Source organism: Sinocyclocheilus anshuiensis, unplaced genomic scaffold, assembly GCF_001515605.1.
Source record: "Sinocyclocheilus anshuiensis isolate Anshui unplaced genomic scaffold, SAMN03320099.WGS_v1.1 scaffold267, whole genome shotgun sequence".
NCBI lineage: Eukaryota > Metazoa > Chordata > Actinopteri > Cypriniformes > Cyprinidae > Sinocyclocheilus > Sinocyclocheilus anshuiensis.
Genome location: NW_015552637.1, coordinates 3,783,294 through 3,805,522, shown reverse-complemented (window position 1 = coordinate 3,805,522; position 22,229 = coordinate 3,783,294). Strand labels below are relative to the sequence as shown.

Below are 22,229 nucleotides of genomic sequence, written 5' to 3'. Positions count from 1 at the left end.
AACCATAAAATAACGTTCCCAGAACGTTGCATGGTGATTAATTTTAAATAACCTAAAAATAACTTATAAACGTTCCCTTATGGTTATTCTCAGGTTATTTTTATAACCCTGTAAAACTATCTTGACTGAAACCGTAAGATAGTGAAAACGTCGCAGATGTTAATGTGTGACCTATACAGAGCCCTGAAATTAACTTTCAAAAACTAACGTTCTGGGAACATTAGAATAATGTTCTGGGAACCAAAAACTAACATTCTGGGAACGTTAAGAAAACTTTCCTGGCTAACCAAAAGCAAACCATAAAAAAGAACATTCTGGGAACGTTAAGAAAACTTTCCTGGCTAACCAAAAACAAACCATAAAAATAACGTTCTGGGAACCAAAAATTGTTAGCTGGGTAGTACCTAAAGAATAAGCACTATAGTTAATGAATAAGTACAAGTACTTAATGGAAAATATACTAGTATCTAAAAAATAAGTACTAACGTCAAATTAGATACTAGTGCGGTTTATAGATTAAATGTTAAAACGGCTTGCCATACATATTTACATCACACGAGGGTGCTCAGTGTGTATCGCCGTGACAGACAGGCGTCGTTTCCTTGGCTCTAATATGAAAAATGGCGCAAGTGGTCTTCTGTTTAAACGAAAAAGCTCAAATACGGTAATAGGTCAATTTGGAGCACCATTCATGTTTAGTTTACATGTTTAATTCGATATTTTTGCTGTGTATGTCTGAGCACACCCCGCCCATCGCTCCTCTCTCTGCGCAGTCTCTGCAGCACGCGCCGTCTCTCACGTATCTGCATCCGCTCGCCAGGTCACGTGCAACAGCGTGCGGAATTCCACACTTTCCTCATCCTGACGTTACATTCATGCGAACTCACTTCTGCTTTTTCATAGTGCACCTTAATATCCAATAGGAGGCTATGAAAGCGGTTTATGTTAAAGAATTTAATGCCAAATGCGTGCGGTGTGTGCACGTGTAAATTATTTTTGGATTGTTAAATGAACTACATGTCATTTATAGTCAAAGTGCGTGATTTTTTTCATAGTCACAATTATAACCACAGTGCTTTTTCCCAGTATCTATGGGGGACATTAAATAATAAAGCAAAAATAAATGCACACTGGTTACTTTTAATAGCAATACTTTGAAAAATTAGAATCAAGTTGCCTCCAAAACGAGGGTTTGTGTAGCCTATATTCACTGGTAACAGTTGTGATCAGGTGTCTTTTGAGCATAATGTATGATATTTAATTCTGCATCTGTATCTTGACACGTTGTCCTTGCATCCTTTCAAGGAGCTTTGACACAGAAAACAACTTTCAGAGGCGAAATCTTAAATTAAATGGCTCTGGTTATCTTGTGAAGGGTCAAATATAATAAGATGCCCAGGTAACATAATTCTGCATGGAGGATATGCATCTTTTCGAGTTTAATTTAGCATTTTGGAAGTCTGGCACATCTATACAGCACCGAACTGCGCTTGTTTCAGTCATGTTATAAATCTCCCCTCCATGTCCTTGTATAGTATCGTCTTACCCAGTCTCCCATCAGCGTTTCCATAGCATTCGTGATAGATAGCTCGTATACGCTTCTTTAAAATTATCCTACGTCACATGACGTCAGGTTGCCAGGGTGACAGGCCCCGGTGGCACGTGTCCAGTATAAAAGGGTGCAGCATTACGCGAAAACTGAGCAGAAGCCGCAGCAGCAGCATCACTGAAGGAGGTGAGTTCTTCCTCATAGACTTTACATCATTTTTGTGTGGAATTCACAGACTGCAAAATGGCATACACATATTAAACATTTTAAAGACGACGTTTAGCTCTGCAGGATTTGTTTGTTGAGTTTGTAAGGAAGTTGTTATATAATCCGTCAGTTTCTGCGTGATGCACGAATATATGGAGGCGTGGTTCATTCATACATCCCATGCCGCTTTATGCAAATATATACATGCTTTATTATAGAATATACAATATTAATTTCACACCCGTGACATTTTAGTATTTTATTATATAAAAATGTTGAAGAATGAGCGGTGAGTTGTGCCTTGCGGGCCGCTCGCGATGGGTTCATTGCGTCATATCGTTCCAGAATGTACCATCTGCTAAGATGCTGCGAAAGAGGGGAGGGAATATGATTTAATCAATTATTTTTTTAAATAACTTCTCCAAACTCGACCGTGTGTCGTTTGAGCGCATATTTGGAGTACCTATTTTAGTGAGATGGTTAATATGTTTATTCGACGTATTGACAATGACAAATAACGAATGAAGAAGGAACACACTCCCCCTTTTTGAACATAAAAGCAGCCGTCTGCGCTCTAATGCATATAAAAGCAGATGAACAGAAATAATGTCAAGCATCACTCGCATCATGAAGGTCGAACGAGCTGTCAAGGTCAAATGATATAATTCCTTGTGCTTATTCAACATGTCTTTCTCATAACATTTAGGTTTTGAATGCGTTATACGAGAAAAGGGTTAGGATAGACTAAGCCAGAGCTTCTATCTGTATTTTAATATAAATTTGGACAGGACACATGTTACACGGTGAGCATCATGGGAGATTTTCTCCCTCATGTACGTGACTGGACTCGTGTTCCATGCTGCAGTGGAGAACATGACTCAGATCTGAAAACCTTGGGTATCATGAGCATCATGTCATTTCCTGCAAATTCCCCGTTGAATAAAACATATGAAACCAGCCTGAAGTGGTTTACCAGTTTTAGCTGGTTTAAGGTGGTTTTCATGCAACCAAATGACCCACCTGAACAGATTTGTTCTGATTTGTGTTTTTCTGCAGGTTATGCATTATTAACAACAATTATGCTGTGATCATTTGAAATAAATAATGGCATTAATATATAAGTGTAATTTGAAGACTGTTGGTTGAAATATTATTTATGTGCATGCAAGGGAGTGATATGCAGGCCGCATCTCCATCCCTCCTTCACTGACCTTCTGCAGTCTGACTCTGCAGTTGCCACTGGCAACCAGAAGGGCCTTCAGCTGGCTGTTTAAATGTCACTTATAGTGGATGTTACCTTACACCAGACAAATGTGGTGTTCTTACTGTGGAGTTAGTCGAAAAAAGAAGCCAGTATAAAATTGTTAAGGTGTTTGATGGCCCGTTGCGCTGATTTATGCATCATGACATCACAAACAGCATGTGATGTTTGTTGGTTTGCTTCTGCATCATCAAAAGCCTCTAAATGACAGGCAGTTTAGGCTATTGTACAATGAGCACTGATTTCACAGAGTCAAAAATTGAATTGTGCATTATCAAAAAAAATTGCATGCATATTGCATGTTTCATGATACAGAAATTAGCTACAGTCATACAGTCTGTCCATTGTAGAGAGGGTTTTTTTTTCTCTGGGCTGTAATTCGCACCCTTGGAGGAATAATTTTTACAGTTAAAATACCATTCCCTTCTCAAACATGTCCTTTAACGGAGCCAAGAATGGGAACAGTGGGTTGCAGTGTGGGTTAATTTAATTTTCTTACATCATACCTATTGCACTGCCACTGAAACCAAATGTGACCGTTGGCACACAAATAATGGTCCTAATGTTAGACATTTATGTGTTGCACTAAAGTGCTTATCCGTTCTCTAAAAACTTGCTTTCTCCCGCTGCTATTGTCTGGCTGGAATGACACAGCACTTCCTCATGATACCTTATAGGCAAACCCTCAGTACAACACTTCTCTACTTGATATTAATTATTTTAATGATAAAAAAGGTCCATAATCAATTGGTAGTTGCAAGCTATTTTTTTGCAAAGTGACACTGATGAAGTTCCTGTTTTATTTTATGCCACACAGCATTAGATATTTTCCACTCAAATGACTGTTTGCGTGTCCCAGGAAAACTGTCCTGGTTATGCCCATCTGTCTGTCCTTGTTCTGTCACATTGGGTGTTTTTGGTGTGAGGACATGGCTGCTTGCATACAATTTTCAATACAGAGAGACTGGAACAACATGATAAAAACATAAATAAATAATATGATTAATTTATATAATAATATAAAAAATAATAATAGGCACAATAAACAGTTAATCAGCCAAATAACGTGGTTAAACTGTAGTATATACTGTTGGCCATATACTGTTGGTAGGAGCATTATGGGTAGTGTAGTTCTTCCAGGAATTTAGCAATTAAACAATTTTTTTTTTTTTATTAAATTGAAGTCACACAGATTTGTGGCTTCTACACAAGGAAATACCTTCACTTAAAGTCGTGACTGCAAGAGTTATTTTGATTAAAGATACATTTTGATTCAAAATTAATAGGACAAAATCAAATACATTTCATGCTGAGTTTTAACAGTCTCAAAGCTCCATAGAAGGTCTGTCTATTCGATTTACACATTTTTCTATGGAGAAAATTAATGGCATTTTTACTTGACTGTTCTCTGTTGATGCGTGATCACAGGTGTGTGCATATTATCCAATCAGATTATGGAGCTAGAATTAATTATGAAAAATATGATTTGAAAATTAGCATTTAATGTGTAATGTCATGTTACACATGATATGCATGTGACAGTGTTGCTAAGACTGAGAGACGCTAAACAGAACAGTAGGGGAATTGAATTTAGGGTCAGTTCAGAGGTGTGTGTGTGTCATTTGATCCAGGTCTAATTGGAGACAGCAGGCTTTTGGCAGGAAACCAGTTCTCTCTGACTCTGTTCCACTGTTCTTTTCGTTGTCCAAGTTTTCGTTGTCGTTTTTCGTTGTCCAACAAAAATGCATAGTTAAAAATAAATAAATAAAAGACTCAGAAAAGAAAAGAAGTCAGAGGAGAGGAAGGGAAACCAAAGGTGCTGACACGGCCACTGTTTTCCTGCACTGAATGACCTTGTCAACGTCATGTGATCATCCTCTGCAATTTCATCAGATCGTTTGGCTTTTAAGGCTTACAGCTAAATTTCATCTGTTGATTAATTCTTTGCTTCACCTCCATGCATCCATAAGCTTCATTTCTAAATTAATCAGCAGCCGCTTTGTTAGATAGTGTTTGCAAAATATTAAATCATTTCTGCACCAGCAGCACCTGCATATACAAAATGCAGCCGTTTTAGCTTCAAGCGGAATCTGCGATCTGTCATTTCACGTGTAGTGCATTCTGGTAGTCCTTAACAAGACTGGGGACTTGGATTAGGATTACTCAGGCAGGGTAGGGGCAGTACATGGTTCACACACACATGGGCCGATTAGGAGATTACAGTCTTCAGTTACACATCACCAGCTGCAAGGACGGTCTGTCTTTATGCATGCTGTGAAAATCTGAGCTTCCTTCATTCATCATCACTGACAAAATCAAATGTTTCTTGATTATGTAACATTGCAAATGCAATTGCTAGTACTTTCCCATTTGCTTGGTATAGATGGAGTCGAGACCTCATCTAGATTTGCCCTTGAACATCCAGTATGGCCGAACCAAACACAGTGAACAAAAATCAAAAGATTAAATAATTTTTAAAAGCTGAATTTTATGAAATCTTGACATGTACATTGGCATTAAAATAAGTAGCCTTATTTTCTACATGGACCACAACCTTCATCTCTTTTCGCATTGCCCTTGAGCAAAAACGACCTGATTTCATCCAGTCTGGTGATGTGGGCCAGTGGTTGTGGTGCATTAGCTTGCATTTGAGTTCAGGGTCAGCGCTCATCTTGTACTGTACAGCCAACATTATACAAATAAGGAAATGTCAAAAAGCAGCTGATTGTTATTTCAAAGCGTGTTTACACTAACCGAACTGATTTTGATCCATCTGAGTGAGATGGTTTCCTTTGTTACAGACAGGCATTTGAACTCATTTTAGGTTGATCGGCATTGATTGGTTGCTGTATTCTGAGCTTGAGGGTGATTTTTCAGTATTCGTTGAAACTGCCATTGCCATTGGAAAAGGGATCGTTCAACGCCTGGAAAATAAAACGCTAATGAAAAACTTCCCAAGCGCTCCTCCCTATAAAATCTGCTGCCGTTGTGTCCAACTCTAGGGCATAACCTCATAATCTCAGCCATCTGCCAATTTGGATTTAGCAATGAAACTAAGAAATGAAATGCACAGAACAGCATTTGCATGTTCTGCCTAATAATAAGCCAATTTTCCAAATTCTGCAATTTAGGACAAGATTTATTTCATATCCATTTGCAAACTGTAACAGAGTTCACATTAACCATATCCCATACCCAGTGATATTTTAGTATAATTGTGATTCTGTTCTAGTTTTTATTAATATTTGGAATTTCTCATTTCTGATTTTCATTTTAATAGTTGGGGTTAGTTTGGGTTTTAGTATTTTTGTTGTGATTTTGTCATTTTTATCAGTTTTGGGTTGTTTTTAATTTAATATATCTATATAGGTTTTAGTTTTTGTAATTTTAAGTTGTTCTAATACATCAATTTACACTAAATGAAAATGATAAATGTTGCATTGGAAACCAGCTGAAATAAAATATATTTAATTTTTTTATATATATATTTTATTACAGTTAACGCTTATTTTATTTCAAAAAACCCTTTTTTTTTTTTTCTTTTTTTTTTTTGTTTACTAGAATAACCCTGCCTAGACCATCTTTTCAAGCAGACCGTGAAGGTCATTTTTGGCCATTTCAGTGGTGCACAGAGACAGAAGTGGCAGATGAGGTCCAATCAATGGTGTCTATGGAAAACCTGTTCATTTGTCTCGTTAATGACCGTATGCACTACTTGCCTTGATGAAAGTATAAACATGTGGACTCAAAACAAACCATAGCTCACTAAAACCCAACAGATCATGGGACGTTCTCTGTCAACTAGCCACATCTATGGGCTTTTAGAGGGCTATATTTTGTTGTGACTACAAATATCAACATTATAACTCTGTTAGCTAAAATGTGTTTATGTCTTAAAATGTCAAACAAAGTATAATGCATTAGAGCCACTCCCTTGAGTTATTTCATACACAGTCTCGTATAGTGTTTTAAATACTACGGTAAAATCACAGGGATGTTGTTACTTTACGTCTAGCTGTAAAAAGAGCGACAGCAGGAATCATCTTATTCTAAACGTTTCTAAAGTCTAAACTGATTTAGACTGCCAGCTTGTATTAAAGGCAGAACTAAATCAACTGAAATCTATTAATACACTTTTAACTGAATTTAAATTGGTTAACTTTTTGCATTGTAATTTCAATGAGTGAGACACATCCCCCTGTTTCATGTGCACATGTATCCGTTTCCAGCTGCAGTTCAACATCCTCCTCTTCCCTTTTATACTTCTCAGGCGTTAGCCATATATGGCATAATGTACAAATATTTGACTCTGGTCCAATTGTCAGGCTCATGTTACATAAGACCCATCCTCACACACCGTGGCACTCTGATAATAGAGAAAACTGCAAACGATGTTAGGCATGTGACAACTTGTTCCATATTGAAGCCCACGGTGAAGACTGTTTGGCAATGCACACACATTGCCAATATTTCAGCAACTTCCTGTGTGCACAAGGAAGTTTAAGGACAAATTGTTAAGTGCATGACTTGCTGCCCCTGTTCTGCATGAAGAGAGGAGAATAAAAGACATGTCTTAACACAATAGATCTTCTGCTCTGCCGGGCTAATAAAGTATGCAGGTCCAGTGAGGCCGAGGTTTGGAAATTTCCCAGACAGCATGCTAATGGACCCAAGAACAATAAAAACTAGAGAACAGTTCAAGCCTCCACCCACCATCCAAAACACCACACTGGCTCAGAGAAAGTTCATGAAGTTCAGTCAAACGTGTTTAGACAAACAACTGAGCTGCTAGTGAGGGAGGGCGGTATAATCGAAATCACAGAAATCTAAGAAAATAACATTTAATCTATACCACACTAATGCTATTATTTCACAAGATAAAATTAAAAATTCTTCTGCAAAAACAGCTACAACATTATTAAACACTGGGTTCAAAACAGCAGTAGAACTAACGCTATTATAAAGTTATACGTTGATGCAATTGTTCTAAAAGCCTGCTTTGTTTTTGTCTTCTCTTATTTCAGGTTCAGGACCACAATCCATACTCTTGCAATAATGTCTGAGCTTTGCGTTGGAATCAATGGGTGAGTTTACATCTGAACTCTCACGATGTTTAAGGCTTTAATATATGATTAAACAAGATCACAAAATTTAAAATACCAAATGCAAAACTTGTGTCTATTTTTGACGAAGGATCTGTTCCAAAATATAGTGAACCACCTAAAAATTGTACTATACCAAATAAACAGTGGTATAGATGGTGGACGAAGCAAGATCAAGATCAATTCTAAATGAACGAGTTGATGAAAACTAATAATGTATTATTAAATCATAAAAATGAATAATAAATGAGTAATGAACAAAATAAAGTAAACAATTTTAAAAAACATATTTCTTCACCTGCTTGTCATGTGACCATTAACCAACATCAGAGAGAACTGTAAACATCCAAAAGTGTTATTAAATATTATCTTAAAATCACAGGGGGAATTCAATTCAAGTATATATTTTAGGTAAAAGGATAATAATCTGATCATCTTTGATAATGATAATATCGATAGTTAACTATAAACAGTTAAATCTAATTAAAAAATTGACATTGACAGTGCTTTGTACGTTAAGTTGTGTACTATGAAGAACATTTAAAGTTGGTCTGATTTTCTTTTTCCTTTAGATTTATTTAGAGGCAGTAAACAGCAAGGCAGCTCACTAGGTTTTGGGACAGAGCTAATAATTCCATAAATAGAGATTGTAAAATGCAGATAAACAGAGCGAGAGAGAGAGAAAGAGAGAGAGCAAATAGCCTGATTCAGAATGATTACAAGAACAGGATTACCCAGGATGAGCTTAAGCCTCCATCCACATAAGCACGTACACACACTCCTGCTGCGTAGTCTTTCAGGCAATGTGTCCTACCAATCAGATATCAACTGACAAACATGAATTATTCACTTTACCTTTCATATGCTGGCATATTTAATAAAAACATGTAGATATTCCCTTGTTTCGCCCAATGAAATCACACGGTCCTTCAGTGGAATTTTCCATCGTGTTCCCTGCAGGCAGACAGATACAGGAGAATGAGATGCATCTTTCAAAGTAACAGATACAAGACAGATTGTGTCATTATGAAACATCTTAAATAACTTCGCCGTGTGTTTGTGTAGATTTGGCCGCATTGGCCGTCTGGTCCTCAGGGCCTGCCTGCAGAAGGGAATTAAAGTCACCGCCATCAACGACCCCTTCATCGACCTGCAGTACATGGTGAGATTCACTGAAGCAGAAATTATGATTCTTGGCATTGTATAAAGCAGCAGCCATGTTAAACTAACATAAAGGTCTATAGCTCTGCACTGCATAAAGTGTTTTTAGCATGAGATTTTAGAAGCTTTCAAACATGCAGCTTTCCCTGTGAATTTGACAGCATTTCTTTTAGCATCCATGCCTAAAGTAAAAATAGAATTAGCACTATATCAATTCTTAATGCATATTTCTGGTCCTATTGTGCACCATTCAATGGTACACACCACAAGTAAAAAAAAATAAAAATATAAAAAATTATAAATATATATAAAAATCCAAATATATTTGTAATAAAATGTATGGTGCTGAAATTATTTTCCTTTCTATTGATTTCACAAATCTCTTGTTTTTCTAATTATTTTTTAAATATACATTTCAAGCTTACAAATATATATTTTTTCTGTGTGTCCTATTTCTATAAAATGAATCCTAATCTAGTAATCTCAAACTTGAAATCATTTATCTTGCTTAACAGGTCTACATGTTCAAGTATGACTCCACTCACGGCCGCTACAAGGGAGATGTGCACCAAGAGGATGGAAAACTGATCGTTGATGGTCAAGCCATCTCTGTGTTCCAGAGGTTGGTTTTATATATCATAGTTGGCCATCAGGAACATCTCTCTGTTAGGATATAACTCCAACCTTGACACATAGACTGCAAACATGTTTAAATTAATAGTAAACGCTGTCAAATTAGGAAGATTTGTACATCATACTGCACAGTATATAGGCCTACTATTTATATAGCACTACAGTATATAGCACTATTTTTGAAAAAATATTGTAAACAATATTGCATGTTTAATTCAAAGTAGCTTTCTGTTATCAACTGAGAAAAAAATACGGATAGTTGGTATTTTTAATCCAGTTTTAGAAAATTTGTTTAGCCAGTTAAACAATGAACCACTGAAAAGATGTTAAACATTTGCAGTTATATTGACTGATATTGTTTCTGGTTCAATCATCACACTGGAAGTAGAAGGTCAAGGTTCTTTATTGGTTCTTCACTGGTTCATTGGTTCAATGTGCACTGCATTGTATGATACAGTACTGTTTTGGCAATTAATAAGGTTATTTTATGTGTACAGAAAAAGATACTGTAGAAATGGTGTAAGGAGTTTCAAACATAGCCTGTAGTGTTGTGCTAATTCTTTTTCTCTCTTGCACTTAGTATGAAGCCTGCTGAGATCCCATGGGGCGATGCTGGTGCCCTGTATGTAGTCGAGTCTACCGGAGTCTTCCTCAGCATTGAGAAGGCCTCAGTAAGTCTGCACCTCAGAGGCATCTGGAGTGTAAATATATAGCATCAAATATTATTATAATACTAATAATTTGTGAAATTCGTCCACATAGGCTCACATCCAGGGTGGCGCCAAGCGTGTGGTTGTGTCCGCCCCATCACCCGATGCTCCCATGTTTGTGATGGGAGTCAACCAGGACAAGTATGACCCCTCCAGCATGACCATTGTCAGGTGAGCAAACCAAGTCTAATGCATATCAGTAAGCAAATGAAATATTTAATGCATGCATGTGAAAGTAACTGACCTGTGCAACATTAGGAGATAAGCATATTAATGTGTGTTTTTGTTGAAAACATGACAGCAATGCATCCTGCACCACTAACTGCTTGGCTCCCCTGGCTAAAGTTATTCATGATAACTTTGGTATTGAGGAGGCCCTCATGGTAAGTTGATGCCTGGCGTGACATGAGTCCTACTTATATATGCTCAATTGGGTCAAAAAATCATTTTGACACTTTTAAACTAAGACAAACATTTAACATCTGCTTCTTAGAAATAAAGGCTGAAAGGAAACCAAAAAGCATGACATCATTGAAACAACAGTTATAATGGGCAACATGATGTGTGAAAGTCACGTTTGGACTTAAAATCCTGCCGATTTACTTAAATGTAATTAAAATGTAGCACTCGTGTTCAAAAAAATATTTTTAAAGAAATAATATGTTTATTCAGTAAGGATGTTGAATACAAGTCTCAAAATTGATAAAAAGTGACAATATATTTATAATGTTACTAAAGATTTCTACTTCAAATAAATGCAGTTATTTTTAACTTTAGAATCATCACAGAATCTTAAAAAAATTTATCATAGTTTCCACAAAAATATTAAGCAGCACAACTGTTTTCAATATTGATAATAATAGCAAATTTTTCTTGGGCACCAAATCAGCACATTAGAATGATTTCTGAGTGATCATGTGACACTGAAGACTGGAGTAATGATGCTGAAAATACAGCTTTGCATCATAGGAATAAATTACTTTTTAAAACATATTCAAGTAGAAAACTTGATTCTTGAAAGCTAGCCTTGTTGAGCATAATAGACTTCTTTCAAAAACATAACAGACTGGAAAAATCGTAAAAATTATTTTCTGTACCTCTTCACAGACCACAGTCCATGCCTACACCGCCACACAGAAGACAGTGGACGGCCCCTCTGCCAAGGCCTGGCGCGATGGACGCGGCGCCCACCAGAACATCATCCCTGCTTCCACTGGTGCTGCCAAGGCTGTGGGCAAAGTCATTCCTGAGCTTAACGGGTCAGTGCAAGACAGATCGAAAGACAACTGATCAATTTTGATGTTGACTGGAGAAGTTTACCATCTATCTTTGTTTTGTAGCAAGCTGACTGGTATGGCATTCCGTGTGCCAGTCCCCGATGTGTCCGTTGTTGACCTCACCTGCCGCCTCTCAAGGCCCGCCAGCTACGCTAACATCAAGGAGTCTGTCAAGAAGGCCGCTCATGGACCAATGAAGGGAATTTTGGGATACACAGAGGATTCCGTAAGCGCTAGCAGTAAAATTCTTTTAGAATTCCACAACATGCATATTTTCATATATACAGTAATGCACAGACATTGGAATCATATTTAATTTGTGTTTTTGTTTAGGTTGTTTCTTCTGACTTTATTGGTGACACTCACTCTTCAATCTTTGATGCTGGTGCAGGCATCTCCCTCAACGACAACTTTGTCAAACTCATCTCCTGGTAAGCTCAAAAACAACATGATTTGAAGGGATGGTCCACCCAAAAATGACAATTGTGTCATCATTTACTCACCTCATGTCATTTCAAATCTGTATGCATTTCTGTATTCCATGGAACACAAAAGAAGATATTTTGAAGAATGTTGGTTACCAAATGGTTACCAAATGGGTCCCATTGATTTCCATAGTATGGGCAGAAAATGCTATGTAAGTCAATGGGACCTGAAATTGTTTGGTCACCAGCATTCTTTAAAATACCTTATTTTGTGTTCAGCATACAGAACAAAACTCATACAGGTTTGAAACAACATGAGGGTGAGTAAATGATGACAGAACTTTGATTTTTGGAAGGACTGGATCAAATAATCACAAAACATTTCCCGTGTTTTTGCTGGTGATATAAAATTAAGTCTTAACTGTGAATATTGCAATTATTTCAACTTCTAAAGACAGCATTTTCACATTTATTCTAGATTTCTCACAGATTACAAGTATGAGAGCGTTAAGACGGATGCTTTAATAGTGTCTTTACTTTCAGATTTAGTGGAAATAAAGTTCAGTTTAATTCTGTAAATGACTCCCCCCATATCACATTAATCTGATTTTATTTTAGTAAAAAAATAAATATTGATCAAATTTGCTGTTTATAGTCATTCATTGTTATATTAGTGCATATAAATACAAAATAATAAAAAAATATTTTCCCTTATTTTTATTGATTAACTATAAATGTTCATTTAGTGAAATAGCTAAATAATTAAAAAATAAATATTGATCAAATTTGCTGTTTATAGTCATTCATTGTTATATTAGTGCATATAAATACAAAATAATAAAAAAATATTTTCCCTTATTTTTATTGATTAACTATAAATGTTCATTTAGTGAAATAGCTAAATAATTAAAAAATAAATATTGATCAAAATTGCTGTTTATAGTCATTCATTGTTATATTAGTGCATATAAATACAAAATAATTAAAAAATATTTTCCCTTATTTTTATTGATTAACTATAAATGTTCATTTAGTGAAATAGCTAAATAATTAAAAAATAAATATTGATCAAATTTGCTGTTTATAGTCATTCATTGTTTATATATACTGTATATTGGTTGAAATTACTGTTAGGTCAAGATAAATATTTTCAGGGAAAATACAGTGCATAAAAAATGGTACATTTATTGTAAATTGTCAGAAAAATATCAAGATTTTTAAGCTATGTCACCCTATGCAAAAAAAAAAAAAAAACTTAGCAGCAGAAAAAGCAATGCTCTAATCTTCTTTTGTTTTTCTTTCTCTCAGGTATGACAATGAATTTGGCTACAGCCATCGTGTTGCTGACCTGTTAGTGTACATGCACTCCAAAGAGTAACTCACCAAGTTTTGCGACAGCAGAAAGGCCCTACCATTCCTTCTTTTCAACGCACTCATTTCATAGCTGAAGCCATAGTGACATGCCTTAGCATTCCTGTTCCCACCTACGAGATGCGTTTGTCTCTGTAGACGTCTGTGTGTGCGTGTTAGTTTCTTTTGACTGTATTTGTGTCAGTGTCACTCCACAGGCATTGCTGTAGTTGTTGCCATTCTGGGTGTAATCACATTATGTTGGTGTAAAGAGAATAACTGATATAAAGTTACATGCGGTAAAAAGCTACTGTAATGCAGTTTAAAAAGAAACTAATTAAAGTGTTTGGAAAAACAAATGTGTTCCAGTTATTCTGTCTCTCTATTATAAGGTGTACTTACATACATGATACATCATGGTAATAGTTTAACCCTATGAAGCCTACTGTATTATATTTGATAAATGAATTTCTAAGGACTAAATTATGAACATGATTAAACCTTTGCTGGAAAAACCTGTTGCACAAAATCTACTCATCTTCTGTCGAATAACTATATTGTTAGTAACATTTCAAGATGAACATTTACTGGACTGAAGCAACTTAGGGTTACTTTTTTTAGAATAATAGAATAAATCATAAAATATCAGATATCAGAGTCAAATATGATAAAACAAGGTTTGAAGGAATGATTATTTATTTAGCTGTCAATCGTGTTTCATTGCATTTTATGTTTTGCCCCCCACAGAGTATACAGATAATAAAACCATCCATGTAAATATAATAAGAAATACTATCAGGACATATAGAGTGACAACTGATATGTATATGCATCACACTGTATAAAATCTTACTGATTTACAATGCAAGCTATCAGAATTTCATCTTACTTTTTGTCCATATAATTAACTGCACAAAATTGCACATTTTTGCTCAGTTCGGGCCTCTAAATTAAGTTAAAATGTTTTATTTTTTTCTTCAAGATGAGCTCCATATTCTTACTATATCATATTAAATCAGTCATAAAAGCCTGCTGTATATACAAAACGTAATATAAATATGATACAAAACTTATATGCAAGCTTTTTTCATATATCTTTTGTTTTTTGAGAGTTTTCTATACTTAAAAGTAAAATGCTACTATATCATATTAAATCAGCCATAAAAGCCTGCTGTATATACAAAACGTAATATAAATATGATACAAAACTTATATGCAAGCTTTTTTCATATATCTTGTTTTTTGAGAGTTTTCTATACTTAAAAGTAAAATGCAGTTTTAACTGTTTTCTGTGAAACTCAAATTTACCTCCTTGGGGCGTGCGCATGACGCAACAGATGCACAAACTATACGACTTATGGTATATCCTGAATTTTATATAAATATAAAATTATATAGGCACTTAGGCAGACACTTGAATGCGTTGACCTGTATTCCATTTTTAATGCACAAACGAAAACAAAAAGCAGATTTATCATTTTTGGCATTGACTGATGTCAAGCTATGGATAAAAAATAATTTCAGTTTCAGTCATTTAATCGTTTATGGTGTTCAGCAATGTTTACACATTCATAATTATTCTATACCTTGTGAACGAGTCTGATTCACTCAACTGAACGAACTTCGTGACTACTCATCTGACATACTGCTTTTTGCACAATATATAGCAAGGATGCACAATATGTACGCATATTAGTGCGTATATTGCATGAAACCTAGCAATTTTAACAGCTGTGTATCAAGGTAGTTTCTAATGTTCAGAATGAGACGCGGAACTACAGTAAGATAGAGAGCGCTTCCGCTCGGACCTTTAACGGTGAAGCACCGCAGGATTATGTGACCTGCTCCTGTCATTCTAAATTCGCGATTTTGTTGGTAAGAAAACAGTCGATCTTTTAACTAATTGATGGTAGAGGTATTAAATTAGTTCCAAAAACAAATGTCTTTTATAATAAGTTGTATAACAATTATATGTCGAGCATTTTCTCACGATTTAACACGCTGTCTGATACCGATGTAACGTTAGTAGATGTGGTGTTTTAACATGTTGACGTTTTAATAAACCAAAACAATGTCAACATGTATACCGATATATTATATCTATAACTTTAAATTGGTGTAGTTGGTGTAGATAAAAAATTATACATTTGTCATCCCAGGAATATCCAACTTCTGAAATATGCTGGTTTAACTATGATAATTTAGAATATATCTGACCAGAAGAATTCTTGAGAAGTGGGACAAAACAGGGTGCAAAATTGAAAAAATAAAACCTTGTACTCACACAAATGAAACTACATTTGCATCATTTATGTATCTTATATGTACTAAGCTACTGAGCTATGCTTTGATACAACCTCCCAACTTTTCTCTTTTTTAACAAAATGTGCTTTTTTTTTTAGCTTGGACTGTGTAATATAATTTCAGCTTTATCTTTAACAGCATTCAAGATGTTTTTAACATTTCAAAACACATTCTGGTGTTAGCAGACAGATTACACTTTCACATGTGACCGACAATTCCACAACAAATATAAAATATCATAATGAAATATTATCAAAATATTCAACTGACGGAGGTGACACATCTGACGGAGGTGACGAAAACCTGAATCTGTAGTCATTTTAACTATCAAACATTGAATCAGTCAATTACTGTATTAAAACAAACAGTGAGTATGTCTATTATTAATCCCTCATGACATTTAAAATTGAAAATATTTTTATTTTTAAACCTAATAGCAGTTACCCTTGCTGGACCTGTTTTGTCCCATGTCTCAAGAATGACTGTGGTGTTTTTTCTGTATTAACAGGATCTGAGGAGCTCTACCATGACGCTTTTTCATTTCGGAAATTGTTTTTCCTTGGCCTATTTCCCGTATTTCATTACATACAAATGTAGTGGATTGTAAGTATTTAGACAATATTTTTTCATACTTAGAAGTATTATATATCTAGCTAAGTTTTTTTTGTAGAAATTGTAGGAATTCTATAGATATTATTGGCTCAATATATGCTGCAGTATATATATTATTTAAGATGTGATGTTTGTTTATGCTGAAGTATGTCAGTGTACAGTATTAATCTTCTTAGGTCATATGCTATATGGCATATATAACAAATGTGTTCAATATGAGGCATGGTCAATAAATAATTTATTTTATATATATTTGGTTCTCCCCTTTAATTCAAATGTTAATTAATTTGTACAATCATCCAACAGTTTTCAGTTGTTGATGTATGCTACAAAGATCAAAATGTTCTTTCTAGCTGTGATCCCTGTTCTAATCTTCACACTTTTGTTTATTGCCAGGTCTGAATATAATGCATTTTGGAGATGTGTCCAAGCAGGTGCTACCTACCTCTTTGTGCAGCTGTGCAAGGTGACTGAACCCTTTGGTCCTCACAAAGATGTTTCTAATGTTTGAAGATAGAATATTATGAGATTTTCTGTAAATGTGTGATATCACTTTCAGATGCTGTTTCTTGCCACATTTTTCCCCACCTGGGAGGGAGGAGCTGGCGTGTATGATTTTGTTGGGGTGAGCAGTGAATGTGCCACTCTTTTTATTCATCTTTAAGCTTTTCATAATGCATTTATATAGATAACTTTGATTCGAAATATTACAAGGCAAATTAAAGGAATAGTTCACTCAGAAAAAGAAAATTGCTGAAAATATGCTCAGCCTCAGGGCTTTCAAGATGTAGAGAAATTTGTTTCTTCATCAGAACAGATTTGGAGAAATTAAGCATCACTTGCTCACCAATGGATCCTCTGCAGTGAATGGGTGCCGTCAGAATGAGAGTTCAAACAGCTGATAAAAACATCACAATAATCCACAAGTAAAATCTCCAGTCCATCAATTAATGTCTTGTGAAGCGAAAAGCTGCATGTTTTAAGAAACAAATCCATCATTAAGATTTTTTAACTTTAAACCAAAATATGAGTCCATAAAGCATAATAACACTTCCTCCAGTGAAAAGTTCCATGCCCTGTTGTTCTCTCACATCAAAATCCACCAACATATTTGTTTAGAGCTTGATCTGTGCAGATTTCTCTCCTGATTAAGACGAGACAACTTTTTCACTGGAGAAATTGATATTATGGATAGAAGACTTGTGTTTTAGGCGGAAGAAACGGCTTGAAGTTAAAAACATCTTGATGGATTTGTTTCTAACAAATTCTCCTATTGCTTCACAACATTTCAATTGATGAACTGGAGTGGTGTGGATTATTGTGATGTCTTTTATCAGCTGTTTGGACTCTCATTCTGACGGCACCCATTCACTGCAGAGGATCCACTGGTGAACAAGTGATGTAAAGCTACATTTCTCCAAATCTGTTGGGATGAAGAAACAGAGTGAGCACATTGTCAGCAAATGCATATTTTTGGGTGAACACTTCATTTAAGGCTTTGTGCTCACAACTTGTTCACACGTTATTATTTCATTCATGCTGACATCCGTGCAAATAATCATGATAACGTCATTCATTCATGTCCTGTTAACCCTAGGAGTTCATGAAGGCCACAGTGGACATGGCTGATCTTCTAGGTCTTCATCTGGTTATGTCCAGGAATGCTGGGAAGGGTGAATATAAGATCATGGTGGCAGCTATGGGCTGGGCTACAGCCGAGCTAATCATGTCAAGGTATTCTGATCATCCTGAGAGATACGCTATCAAAGCACATGACAGATTTTCACTGGCAGTAACAAGTAGAAATTAATGTGTATGGTTTGGTTATGCACTTTTGTTCAAGATTTTGGAGTCCAAGTTTGAGAAAAGATCAGTACTGAAAAAAAAAAAAGATCTGTTTATTCTAAACAGATGTATTCCGTTATGGGTGGGAGCTCGTGGCATTGAGTTTGACTGGAAATACATTCAAATGAGCTTTGATTCCAACATCAGTCTGGTAAGATACGTGCTTTCTTTGTGCTGTAGTTTTTGTTTGCATGCATCAAAAATCCAGTATCACAAATATATGTATTTATTTATTTACTTTACTGTAACAGAGCTTTTCTACTCATTGTTTTATAATATTAAATGTGATATGTATATATATTGGGACACAATTTTGTAAGTGCGATTTACTCAGTTCTGTTGCTTTATTCTGTACCTAAACTTTTTTTTTTTTTAAATCATATTAGGTACATTATATTGCTATGGCAGCAGTAGTATGGATGTTCACTCGATACGACCTTCCCAAAAGCTTCCGGCTCCCTGTTACCATCCTGCTGGGATTGTGTGTTTATAAGGGCTTTCTTATGGAGTGAGTATCACAGCAATACTTGTTTAGCTTAAAACTACTTTTGGCACAATTTTTCATCTAAGGTATTACAACAGAGCATTATTTTTTAGTCAAAATTCAAAATTAAGATGTATTCAAATTTGTAGCACATTTCTAGTAAACAGGGTTTATGATTTATGAAAATAATTACATTTGAGTAAGGATTCACAATATATTTTGAACAAATTGATATTGACCATTATTTGCTTTTTTTTTTAAAGGTGGCATCAGTCTGTTTAGACAAATATTGGATGAGGATAGTATTGGTGCTTAATTTTTCCTATTCACTTAGTTTGCTGTTTAACTACAGAAGATTAAAAAAAAGTACATTCAAAAAATATACCTTATGTACATTTATTACATTTTAATGCTTATTTTCCCTGTATGAATGAATATTTCAAACAGCTTTGATTCACAATATCAGCTGTTATATCCATTTTTGGCTGTGGCATAAAAATAACTATTTCTAATTTTCAATATTGGACAGCATTTCTGTATCAGTTCAATTCTGTATCTACTTACATTAATCTCCAAACAGCATTTGATTTAACTTGTAAATAGAAGTCAATTAGATGTTCAGTTTGTATAATAATTATAGGCTTTTTTATTCATTTAATTGTATTTGTCACAATGCATTGAAAAATGCTTGTTTAATACAGTACAGTTTAATACTGTAGAGCTGATGCACTTGTTCGTCTCTCCTCTAGATGGCAGTGTTGCCTTAAGTTAGATTTTATTACCATTGCAAATGTAGTTTCTGGCTGTTTGGAATTAAATGCTAGCTTATTATTTACTAAATATCACACAGTATGCACTGTATGCTGCTTACTGTTTTTTTGTTTTTGTTTTTTTTAATAGCATGTGGAATGCATTACACAGCATAAAATATTTAATACAGTAGTATGCCAAGTTGTCAAATAACATTTTCATCTTGCATGTAAGCATCTTGCATTAATTTCACATTTTTAATTCAGTTTTGCAGGAAAATTCAGATGCAATTTACAGCACTAGTGTTGTGTATTAGGTCCTCCGGGTGTTTCACGCATATGAAACTCCAGAAATAATAAGTGTAATATGTTGATATACTTTTCCGTATGAAATCACTGCGTGTCCTTTTAAAGAAATCTTATGCTCTTTGTTTTGACTTTTCACTGCACATAACTGTTTATTTCCATGTTTGTGTGTCTCCTCCAGGCTGTTTGTTCATGTTTTCCTCCTGGGCAGCTGGACAGCTCTCCTAGTGAAGGCCGTGCTCACTGGTGCCATCTCCCTATGTTCACTCTTCCTATTCGTCACACTCGTTCACAGCAACTAAACCCTTATACTGTACAGCGTCTCCACTCAAGAGGCATTTCAAGTATTTGAAGAGCTGATCCACATTCCTGCTTTGAATACTGTTGGCTTTTGTATCTGCTACAAAGAGACCGTGAGAGTATAACTGTTATTAGTGAACATGTGTTTATACTTTATTTAATTAATTAAATATACATTTGACTACAATATGAAGGAATACTTGGACAGTTTTGGGAGAGAAACCAGTTATGGTGATACTTACTCAAAGAAAAACCTTCTTAACGACAAACTGATTTATTAATAAAGGCCACATGGGACAAAAATAATTTGCAGTTTTTGTATTAGTGGTAGATTTTAGTTATCATAAAATATGAGCAAACCAAACCCAGCATATATATATATATATATATTTTTTTTTTATTATTAAATTATTAATTAATCATTCGTTAAATGTAATTATTGCTATGCCATTTCTTTACAAAAATGTGTTTATTTATGTATTTAGTTAGTTAGTTAGTTGAGAACATGTCCAGAGTAAGTTTAACAAATGTTTACCATACAACCTTTTTTTTTTTTTTTTTTTTTTTTTTTTTTTTTTTACATTTTCTAGAAACAAACTACAATAATGTAATTGGTAACACTTTACAAAGATGTATGATTTGTGAACTTTAGTTAGCTATATTAGTAAATATGAACAAACAATAAAAATAGTTCTACAGCATTTATTAATACATTTATTAATATGTTTTAAAAAGAAAAGTTGTATCTGTTACTGTGTACTGACATGAACAAGCAATTGTATTTTTTTATTAACTAACATAAAGGTTAATAAATGCTGGTTCATGTTATAGGTTCATGTTTACTAATGCATTAAAGGAATAGTTCACCTTGCTAAAATACTTGCTGAAAATATGCTTATCCTCAGGTCATCCGAGATGTAAATGAATTTCTTCATAAGAACATATTTTGAGAAATTTAGCATTACCTCATTTGCTCATCAGTGGATCCTCTGCAGTGAATGGGTGCCGTCAGAATGAGAGTCCAGACAGCTGAAAAAAACATCACAATAAGCTTGTGAAGCAAAAAGCTGTGTTTCTAGTAAACAAATACAAACAAATTAACTATAAACCATTGTTTCTGGCTAAAATAAGAATCCTCTATCATAAAATTGCTTTCTCCAATGAAAAAGTCATCTTGTCTGAATCAGGAGAAAAATATACACAGATCAAGCATTGTTAACATTCTGACGGCCCCCATTCACTGCAGAGGATCCATTGGTGAGCAAGTAATGTAATGCTGAATTTCTCAAAATCTGTTCTAATGAAGAAACAAACTCATCTCCATCTTGGATGGCCTGAGGGCCATTTTTTGCTAATTTAATATTAGGTTGAACTATTCCTCTGACTAATGTAACTTTATTAACTATTCCTTTAACAAATGAGCCCTTATTGTAAAGTGTTGCCTATTAATCCTTTAACAGCACAACTATTGTCCTGCTATTTCAGTTCAGCCGAGCTTCACATTCCTGGCACATTAAAACTAATAAATCTGCTGGGAACGTAAGGAACAAGAATGGTTACATATGGGTTTTGAAAAATTATTATATTAATAAATTAAAAAATAATAATAAACAGGTTAATTGTCACGGCTCACACACACGAGGAACACGGGAACGAAGGAGCGAGGAGACACGGAGTAGAATAAATCAAAAGGGTTTTATTAACAAAGGCTGGGGATCACAGGACTCGACACATCAGGATGACATTCAACGACTGACCAAGGACGAGAACTAGAACACACTTTAAATACACAGGAACTGATGAGGGGAAGACAAGGGACACCTGGAACTAATGAGACAATCAACATAGGAAACACCTGGGAACAATGAATTCAAAACATGAGACAGAGAAACTGGATGACGGAGCACATAGGGAGCAAAGACACACACAAAACCTGGCCCAGAGTCTGACAGTA

At 35.0% G+C, this 22,229-nt stretch overlaps 2 protein-coding genes across 2 annotated transcripts; both read left to right on the top strand.

Moving 5' to 3' along the window:
- Positions 1-1,664: 1,664 nt before the first annotated feature.
- On the top strand, positions 1,665-13,896 carry LOC107666830 (glyceraldehyde-3-phosphate dehydrogenase 2). The gene is made up of 11 exons (XM_016458313.1): positions 1,665-1,735; positions 8,042-8,101; positions 9,185-9,281; positions 9,796-9,902; positions 10,494-10,584; positions 10,676-10,794; positions 10,925-11,006; positions 11,731-11,882; positions 11,964-12,126; positions 12,234-12,331; positions 13,634-13,896. Exons 2-11 carry the CDS (start codon positions 8,073-8,075, stop codon positions 13,701-13,703), a joined length of 1,008 nt encoding a protein of 335 aa, XP_016313799.1. The 5' UTR covers positions 1,665-1,735; positions 8,042-8,072; the 3' UTR covers positions 13,704-13,896.
- Positions 13,897-15,459: 1,563 nt separating this feature from the next.
- On the top strand, positions 15,460-20,638 carry tmem147 (transmembrane protein 147). Its single transcript, XM_016458314.1, has 8 exons — positions 15,460-15,550; positions 16,488-16,582; positions 16,988-17,057; positions 17,151-17,216; positions 18,189-18,325; positions 18,503-18,587; positions 18,823-18,944; positions 20,157-20,638. Exons 2-8 carry the CDS (start codon positions 16,506-16,508, stop codon positions 20,275-20,277), a joined length of 678 nt encoding a protein of 225 aa, XP_016313800.1. The 5' UTR covers positions 15,460-15,550; positions 16,488-16,505; the 3' UTR covers positions 20,278-20,638.
- The last annotated feature ends 1,591 nt before the right edge of the window (positions 20,639-22,229 follow it).